Genomic DNA, 10091 nt, shown 5'->3' on the forward strand with positions numbered 1-10091 from the left:
CAACGCTTTGTTTGAGCAGACGATTCTGTATGCCTCGACTTGCGTGACTTGCGTGTGCTCTCGCATCGTTTTCACACCTGCGGCACGCAAGACATTGTTTTTAAAAGTGCCAGAATTTCAGAGAAGTTCATGAATGTCCTCCAAGACATCTAAAAGGTGAGTTTATCTTGTTCGGTTTTTCAAAACATTCATGCTAGCTCCGCGTGGCGTGTTTTTTGTAATCAACGACCGTTCCCAATCGCTCACGATACTCTCTCCGCTGCAGACAGAAGTACGCGATGGTAAATCATTTGTTTTTCACGCAAACTCAGTTTTAAAGCTACTTTATATTATCTTGCCATTTCCTGTTCATCATACATGTGTTGTGGAGCGCATTCTGTGCCGGTTTACGCTAAATTTAATACCTGCAGGCTTTCAATCTAGGTTTCAACTGGCCTGTACCTAATTTTACGTTAGGGTTAAGCTACTAAGCGCGCCTCTGCGTTGCGGGGAAACTGGTTAAATAGAAATTCCTCCTGGTGCAGGCTCTCAGATGGACGACGACATGAACGATAAACCCGAAACCGAAACCTCCTCGGTTCTCGACCGAAGCGCCCTTTTCAAAACGGCGCAAGAGACCGATGCGGTATGCCAAGGCCAACAGCGCGTCGTCGAAAATGCCTCGTCGCTCGCCGCCAAGCGTACAATTGGAGAAAGCAATTGCACTTCGTTGCCCTCTCGTCCGTGTGCGAAGTTCTTCGTTCCGGCTGGGCGTATCACAAAGACGGCAGAGCCATTCTTAACAAACGCTTCTGGGAGCTTCCCGTCTGGCGTGTCGGCGGCTGCGCGCGGCGAGAACGCCGTACCCAGCAGCGCCGTTTCCGACCCCTCAGCTGCGGCCACAGAGCGAATGCCAGATGACTCAGAGTCTCGGCTCTACGCAGGCAGGGATGAGCTTGATCTGTATCATCACGAAGACGCCAGCAATTCAGTCACGGCTGCTACAGAAGCAGGAGGCATCTTAGTCCGCAGTTTTACGAATACGGGCAGGCGGTTCGTTGTCGACGACTGTAACCTTCGGCTGCTAAAAGATCAAGTGGACGGGTCGGATGACGCAAGTGGTACTGGAGTAGTGGTACCAAAATCAAGCCCGGGAATACCTCCCATAGCTCAGGGCAGTACTGTTTCCAGTTCCCTCGACCAAACGAACACAGGGAAACTCTCTTGGACCGACGCTGCTAGAAAACTCTCGCTACGGCTGCCCCTGTCTGCTCTTAGCGAGAATGTGCGAGAGGCCAGCATTACGAAGGCTGTGGTACTGGACCCTGCTTCAAGCCGTTACAAATATCCAGGGAGACTCGTGTTTCAAACACACAGCGGACGTCCACCCACAGATGATCTCGTCACTGAAAGCGTCACTGGCCGGGGCAAAGAAAACGCTGAAGAGGCTGGTGTGGGCTGTCCACTGAAATTTAAACCAGTGACCCTCGGTCTGCGACAAATACTGAATGCCGAAGCAGCTCAGGTAAAAACTGACTCTGAAGTATTGATCACAACTCACGAGAGCGAACTCCATGGCATCTCCACGAGCCCTGTTAATGCCTCTTCACTCGCAGAAAACGCGGCGGGCGTTCGCGAAGTGGGCTGCAGTCCCAGCTTGGAAACAAAGCACGAAGTTGACGACGTGAAACAAACTCAGCGACCTGAAACAGAAGAATCGACCGCTCACACGAAACGCTCAGGCGTACCGGATGAGGGTGGATTGCGAGTTATTTCCAACCTCGCGGCCGTCGACGACCCCGCCATTGATGACGTCACAAGTGACAGTCTGCCAGAGAACGCGGGAATTTGTGAGATCAGTGACCGATGCGTCTTGAAATTCAAGTTTTATGACCAGCAGCGAACCTACGATGGCGGAGAATTGGAGCTCAAAATTGACGAGGAAAGCTCCGTGGTGACTGAAAGCGGCGTAGCGAGGTCCACTTCAGACAGCTCTGTCACCACCGTTTCTACGATGGCAGATATTGAAAATGACAGTGAACCCGTCAAAGCAGGCGTTCAAGAAGTCGAGGAGAACTTTGTTCCTCAGCTTGAGCCAGTCATAAATGAGCTGCGGCAGGCCCGTGGGGCCGGACCGGTGGAACCGGAAACCGACTTTGACGGCTCTGCCTTAACAGCAGACAACGAACCCCTAGTAGCCGACACTTTGGTTACCACGGCTGAAACATCCAAAGGGCATAGTCTTGTCAGTGAAGCTGTCAACTGCGGAGAGCACGGGAGTAACACTGTCACAGTTCAGGCCAGTGAACTTCAAGAAGTTTTGGCCACAAATGAACCCGTCATAAATGATCTGCAGCAGGTCCGTGTGGCCGGACTGGGAGAGCCGAAAACCATCTTTGACGGCTCTACCTTAACAGCAGACAACGATTCCCTAGTAGCCAACACTCTGGTTACCACTGCTCAAACCACCGAATCATCCAAAGGGACTGAAACTGTCAACTGCGGAGAGCACGAGCCTGTCACAGTCCACGCCAGGGAACTTCAAGATGTCCTGGAAACAGGGCATACCGAAGAAACGGAGGACCCCAGAAACTTCGTTCTGAGTCAGGACAATGGAGTTGTTTCCGGTTTTGTGGTCGTGGCCACATCAGAAGTTAAAACTGAAACACGCTGTAGACCACGGGATGCTGTAGACGAAAGTGCTGTTTCGCAGTTGGAACCGGTTGCTGAAGAAGAACTGCGAGAACCCAAGTATGCTGGCTCAGCTGGGATAAAGACAGACCCAGAAGACAACATTACAGGCAGTGAAAGACAAGACTGTTTCAGCACGCCAGTCTTTCCTACCCCTATGCCTGGTGACTCCGCTGGCTGCAGTCCGTTGAGTAAGACAGAATCATGCGGGATGGCCGAAAAGAGAGCAGAAGAATCGGACGAAGATGCCAGTCCAAAGCAACTTCCTCCCGAAGCCCGAATAGGAGACGTAGACAAGGACTGGAGAGATGACGTGGCAAGTGACACTAGTGGGTCGCAATCCTCGAGCGCTCCTCTCATCATTGATTCAGTGGCCGAGGACGTCAGTGAAGAGGAACTTCATCTAACCAAGGATGCCGAAGGAGTAAACCCAAGTGGAGATGCAGGAAGATCTGCTGAAAACGCAGACAACGGATCATCAGGTATTTCGAGCCGTCCAGTCGCATCAGCCTCAGTGGCTGATAGCGTCGAAGCCAGCAGCTCGTCGAGCACAGGAAGCCCTGTCAAAGTCGATGAAAATTGCGCTTTGCTGTTGAAGCAGATGGATAATGATTTGCCACAAGCCGAGGCCCCTGCCCCAATAAAACAAGACATTATCGCTGGATCGCCAATCTTCACGCAAGATGATCAAACGGAAGATGTTTCCAGCAGTCTAATTCCCGCCAGACCAAAGTACGAAGATGCTTCAGGCAGCAGTTGCCTGACCGAAGTCGGCTCTAACAGTCTCTCGAAAACTACGGAGGTCATTCCCTTACCAATGGGGGAGGCTGCCGAAGTACCAGAGCTGCAAATCGCAAGGCCAGACATTTCGTCCACTGAGAATAGCGAGCTGGGAATCGTCTCCAAAGCTCGGGGCCTTCGTTTTCAGACACTTCCAGAAGGCCAGTCACAAACCTTCTGCCAGCGTCGTTCGGAGCCCGAGCGTGTGAACAGAAAGGCCAAACGGCCTCATGATTCGGCAGACACCTACACGGTAATCAAACGAACGCGCAGTGTCGTGACTGAGGAACTTCTAATTGTCGACGGCGTTCCAGCTGGAGCGCGGATGACTGTCAACAATGAAGTTCACTTCGACTTCGGCTTGATGGGTGCCTCTTCCAGCCACGATGCATTCTCAACCGAGCGCGGAAGCTCAGAGCTGCCTCCCAAGGTAGACGTAAGCGAGGAGCTAACTCGTGGCAGCGCCCTCACCGTTACTGACACAGCGGCCCTGGAAGGTACAAGCGGCGCCAATACGCAAGACTCATTGATTCTCTCTAGGCACGAGCACCAGAGCAACGAACCAGCCGTACAAGCCCCACCGTTGCCGGAAGTGTCGATTCAAGCTTCTGACTTTGAACAGCAGGACCAACCACGCGGCCAGCGCGACCAGTCTCCCTGCGTGTTGTTCTGCGATGAACCGTCAGACTCGACTGCAGACACAGAGGAAGATTTACTGGTGCGTTCCCTCGCGAAAGCAAGACGTATAAGTCCATCTTCCAGCTTGGAAGCTCGGGGCAGCGATGACAGCGCCTGGCCTTCTTGCTCACAGCGAGCTCGTGATGATGCCGCCGAGGTTTTCTACGATGACAACGCCGTGTCTGGCTCAGGTCCCATGCAAGTAGCAGCGAGCTCTCGCGGAAGGTCCTCCTCGAGCGAATCACAACGCCCGAACGAGATAGACGACATCTACGACGTACGATCGGGTGCCGAACTTACGCCCGCATACTTGGAGCGACTCGTGCTGGCACCAATGGGCCACGAACTGCGCGCGGATGCACCCGAACTGCTTGTAAATGGGTGGGATAACAGAGCGATCAGTCCGCCGATGAGCTTAGTGCCGCGTGAAAGTAGTGATGAGAGCGAAGATGATGAGTCGTGCACCCTGCACACAACGAGCACTGAAGACATCATGGAGTCGGATTCTTTTGACAGCGAAGAGTCGCAGACATCCTCGCTCTCCGATTCAGATTCCTCGTCAATGGATGATTACATTTTGTCTGTGAACCCCTTCGGCAAGCAAGCTGAAGAGAACAACGGAAGAAGAGCTGGTGTAGAGAGTGAGGAGGTGAATGACGAAGAAGAACTATTCACCTTCACTGACTCCGTCGCAGCTTCTTCTGCGAGAAGCACCGTAACTGCGGCTTCAGCTAAACACCCGAGCCCGCCGACACAGCGCTCAGTTCAGCAAAACAGGGAAAAGGTGACGCAACATTTGGGAACAAGCCCGCGCTCCCAATATAGGACCGGTGATAGAACTCAGGAAAGTGATTCTGAGGGCGGCGCTTCGACAGGAAGCGAGTTGTCGGCCTACTGCCAGCGCGATGTTGCTACACCAGGCACGCTGACTGTACAGAAAAGCCGACTTAACGAAAGCGCGAAAAAACGCGATGACGACGGTAGTCACTCGGCCAGTTGCAACGAGGATCCTGACCTGCCAGGCGCCGAAGCGTCGTCCGCCTCCGATACCGATCATCAGCTATTAGGCACGGCATCGCGGGGACTAGTGGACTACTCCCAATGTACCTCTGAGGAGTGTAATGACGCCGAGGACAGCGATTCAACTGCGCACTGCTCGCACGATGACTCACAACGGTCTCTCCCAGAGAAAACGGAAGACACCAGGGAAGTCTCGTCTAGCACCCAAGTTCACCCGGAATCTTACAAGAAGGTGATGGAGGTTTATTTCAACGAGGAATCGAAGAGTTTCATGGTTCTTCCAACAACTTCCGACTGCGTCGTCCCCGAAGGCGTCAGAGCCAGGGAACTACCGGGAGGCTCAGGATGTCCGGTTGCTCCGGCAACCACGTCCACAACGGATCGCCCAGTGCCGGCCGAGTTGTGCAAGTTTGAGGCCTTGAACGAGCAAGTCGCTTCGGAAAGAAGTGCCGTGAGCGTTCCCTACAAGTCGGAAGAGACCGTGGAGCCCCAAGGCGCTGAATACGAGGGTAAGCATTGAAACGGCACGGTCGTATTATTTTGGCATGGTCGTATCACACGGTTTGCAATTCTCCGTAATTAATTTACATTTTTCTTATTTTCTTAGTTCTTCAAAATTTTGTTCGACAGATTGTCTCTATTTACGCTATTACAACGATTAGAGGTGAAACTTTCGCGAAATCTGCTTTTTTGTGGAAATGCCATTTTGCCATTGTCGTATTTTTTAATATTTGTCTTATTTTTATTAGCTTTATGTCTTAGTATCGTTCTCGAAAATTTTGCAGCGTGAACAAACAGATTAACACGCAAGCGAACAAATAAACAAGAAAACCTAGTGTTCTACACACCCCAGGAACGCTGTGACGGAGGGATGCGTCTAAATGGTAGAGGGGAGGTTAGCCGAGCCATTTCGCTTAGCTTGCTACGCCACACGAGAAAAAAATTCCGCAGAAATTCAGAGAATTATCTACTAATGCGGAGCATTCTTATGCCGCCTTTCTTAAGTGTGAGTTTTTTTCAGCCAAATTTTTTGTTTGTTCTAAATCCTGTCCGACCAATTATCTCCATTTACGTTGTTATACTACGATTACATTTGGAACTTCCCCGAAATCTGCATTATTGGGGAAATGCAGGGCGTTACACAATTCGCCATTTTCCGTAATTACTTCATATTTTTCTTATTTTTTTTTAGTTTTTCAAAATTTCATTCGACCAACTATGCCCATTTACGCTATTATAACGATTATAGGTGGAACTTTCGCGAAATCTTTGTGGAAATGGCATGCGGTATACGTTTTGACTTTTTCTGTAATTTTTTATTATTTTTCTTATTTATTAGTTTTTCGAAATTTCGTCCGGCCAATTATCTCCGTTTACGTTAATTATTACAACGATTAAAATTAAAACTTTTACGAAATCTGCATTGTTGTGGAAATGCAGGTCGTTACACGGTTAGCTATTTTCCGTATTTATTTTATATTTCTCTTATTTTCTTAGTTTTTCAGAATTTCGTTCGACCAATTATTTCCATTTACGCTGTATAACGAGTGCAGGTGGAACATTCGCAAAATCGGCATTATTGTGGAAATACAGGGCCTTGCACGTTTCGCCATTTTCCGTATTTTTTAACATTTTTGTTATTTTCTTGTTTTTCAAAATTTCGTAGGACCAGTTATCTTCGTTTACGCCGTTATAGCGATTACAGGTGGAACTTCCGCGATATCTGCATTTTTGTGGAAATGCAGGGCGTTACACGGTCCTAGCTGTGGTGGTACTCGGAAAAGAATGCTACGCATTAAAATGTTTGTGTATTTAAAAAATGCGAGGTGATGCATACGAATTTTCTAACACATTCACAGAGTTTGCAAATGAAGTTAGTCACAATATTTCATCCAAGCCCGTGCTCTGCAAAAGCACGAACAGAGCTTTGGTAGCCCGTACGGCCTGGCGTGGGTCCGACCAGACCCAAAATTGCCCTTGTCATCGTGCTGGGATGCTTTATTAATTAGTCATTATAGAAAGGCGGCTCGGCGTACTTTAATTCTACATTCATAGGAACTGAGCAAGGGTAACAGGCAACTTCCTATACACTAACTATACATCGTTGGTTAATTAGTCAGCTTGCTAATTAATTATGGTAATTACATTGGTAAAACAACATTGGGACGTTCGATGCTTAAAGAGGCGTGATAACAACGTTGTATTACCTATTCGGTAGCTTTTTGGCTATCTCTAACTAACTAGATGGTTAACTATAGCTACAATATATAGTTTCAACTTAGATAAAAGTTAACAACTCACCAAGTAAGCACTAGGTGGTTGACTGGCAAAGAACTAATTCCTCTTGCTAATTAGCTATCAAACAACTGATCACTCTAATGCTATTTATGGGATGATTGAGTTCGGCACACTGAGTAAACGTTAAGCTGCCAAATTAAACCTTCGTGAATGTTTTGATGCCACGAAATGCGAGTTTTTCACATTTAAAAAACTGCCACTTTTATGTGGTGTGATATTAGGAAACGTTTTGCACTATACTAATGCTTTGTATGTTTTTTCATTTTCTTTGTGTGTGGCCAGTACCGAGGAAGAAGGCACGAAGGATTGGTCTGTCCAAGTCATGCCGGGGACGCGGACTGCACCTTAGCTGGAAAGGGGACGGCAACAACTGATCTGGATCGACTGTTTCCGCCGTTGATTCCACTTTCTTGCGCGTTCGTTCAAGAAGTGTTCAGTACTGTTGTTCCTGTTACAGTTCCGAGGACGTTCCAAGGGAGTACCGGCTTCCCAAGTGCAAAGCAAATGTCAGTTGATGCCGTGCGGTCGTTTTTGTTAATGTTATTGTTTTCGTTCAGTGTACATTTACTTCAGTGTTCCTGTTACGGTTCCAAGAAATTTCCTAGAGGGGAGATAGTCAAGATAAGCCCCGCCAACTTTAGTATGTTCTTTCTCAAGTGGAAAGCACATGTCATCGGAAGTTGAAAGCATACGTAAAGTAACACTGACTTTCCGGTATTTAGTTTAAAATCTTCAGTTCTGTGTTCCAGTTAGACATTCAAGGAAGTTCCTACAGGGGTGATGGGCAGGATTATATCCTCAAGTGTGTGCACTAGTAAAGCGAATTCTTTTCCAAGTAAAGGGCAAATGTCAACTGTTACTAGATAGCCATTCTTGACCGCCTTGCATGGTGTATCTATATCTTGTTCAAGATGTATTCCGTTCTGTGTTTTAATTGAAGTTTTAGTTCCGAGAGAGTTCTGACAGTTGGCGGAGAGGACTTGACTTCTCGCGTAGTTTTTTTTCAACCAAAAAGAAACGATTATCCTCTGGTACGGGGGTTGTCTCATTCATTTACGTTTACCTATTTATTGTTTTTCTTGACGCCACGTTCAGTTATGGGCTGCAATTGTGGTCCGAAGAAAGTGTTCGGTGTTTAGCTATTAATTATTTTCTTTCGTAATATGTTTAGGTCTATGGACTTAATTTGTGGTTTCGAGAAAATTATCAGTGTTCAATTATTTATGTTTTTCTTTCGTAATATGTTTAGTTTTATGGGGTCCACTTATGGCCCCAAGAAATTGTTCAGTGCTCAACTCTTCATTGTTTTACTTCATGTTATGTTCAGTCATGGGGTCTACTTGTGGTCCCAACAAAGTGTTCAATGCTCAACTATTTATTGTTTTCTTTCGTAACATGTTCAGTGTTAGTGCTTCCACCTGTTGTCCTAAGGAAGTGTTCAAATATTTTTTTGTTTTCCTTCAATATTATGTTCAGTCGTGGGCTCCACTTGTGGTGCGAAGAAAGTGTTCAGTGTTCAACTATTTATTGGTTTCTTTCGTAATATGTCATGTTTTATGGGTTGCACTTGTGGTCCCAAGAAAGTATTTAGTGGCAACTATTTATTGTTTTTTTTTTTCGTGATATGATTGGTGTAATGGGTTCCACTTGTGGTCCCGAGAAAGTGTTCAGTGTTCAACTATTTATTGTTTTCTTTCATAATATGTTTAGTTTTATGGGTTATGCTTGCGGTCCCAAGAAAGTGTTCAGTGCTGAACTATTTGTTGTTTTATTTCGTGATATGTTTGGTGTTATGGGTTCCACTTATGGTCCCGAGAAAGTGTTCAGTGTTCAACTATTTATTGTTATTGTATTCCTTCCTAATATGTTTAGTTTTATGGTTCCACTTGTGGTTCCAAGAAAGCGTTCAATGTTCAACTATTTATTCTTTTTCTTGACGCCACGTTCAGTTACGGGCTGCATTTGTGCTGCGAAGAACGTGTTCAGTGTGTAACTATTTATTGTTCTCTTTCGCAATATGTTTAGTTTCATGGGTTCCACTTGTGGTCACAAGAAAATGTTCAATGTTCAACTATTTATGGTTTTCTTTCGCAATATGTTTAGTTTTGCGGGTTCCACTTCTTGTTTCAAGAAAACGTTTTGAGTTCAACTATTTATTGTTTTATTCCATAATACGTTTAGTAATAGAACCCATTTGTGTTCCCAAGAAAGTGCTCAATGTTTACTAATTACTGCTTTCCTTCATGTTAAATGCAGTTTTACGGGCTCCACTTGCGGTCCCAAGGAAGTTACCGGTGTTCACATATTTATTATTTTCCTTCTTGGTATGTTAATTTGTGGGCTCAACTAATGGTCCCAAGAAAGTTTCAAGAAGGAAGGTGGATAGGATCAGCTTCCCAAGTAGTGTAGCGGGGAAGTTAATATTTTCACAATTGAAAGCAACCATTAACTTGTACCGGCTGTTTCATTGCCGTAAATGTTCAACTCTTTATTGTTTCCTTCCAAGGCTTGCTCATCTCGGTGTTCCACTTATAGCTCGAAAGATGCGCCATAACAGGAGGTGTCCGATATCGATCTCGCTATGTAAGAACCGTGGTAACGCGGAATTTACTGTACCTGAAGAAAAAAATGTTAACCACTGCCGT

The 10091-nt window shown here is 46.7% G+C and overlaps 1 protein-coding gene across 1 annotated transcript; it reads left to right on the plus strand.

Moving 5' to 3' along the window:
• The first annotated feature begins 20 nt into the window (after window positions 1-20).
• Window positions 21-10091, plus strand: LOC144159536 (uncharacterized). The gene is made up of 3 exons (XM_077691100.1): window positions 21-156; window positions 525-5657; window positions 7729-10091. The coding sequence occupies exons 2-3, from the start codon at window positions 533-535 to the stop codon at window positions 7818-7820; spliced, it is 5217 nt and encodes a 1738-aa protein (XP_077547226.1). The 5' UTR covers window positions 21-156; window positions 525-532; the 3' UTR covers window positions 7821-10091.

The sequence above is a fragment of the Haemaphysalis longicornis genome, unplaced genomic scaffold (assembly GCF_048455015.1).
Source record: "Haemaphysalis longicornis isolate Haplotype H1 unplaced genomic scaffold, Haemaphysalis longicornis Haplotype H1 scaffold_10, whole genome shotgun sequence".
NCBI lineage: Eukaryota > Metazoa > Arthropoda > Arachnida > Ixodida > Ixodidae > Haemaphysalis > Haemaphysalis longicornis.

Excerpts from the sequence above, each read along its gene's own strand:
- LOC144159536 (XM_077691100.1), top strand. The coding sequence starts at position 533 with ATGGACGACGACATGAACGATAAACCCGAAACCGAAACCTCCTCGGTT. Across the intron at positions 5,658-7,728 it reads CCAAGGCGCTGAATACGAGG|TACCGAGGAAGAAGGCACGA; the intron begins GTAAGCATTGAA and ends GTGTGTGGCCAG.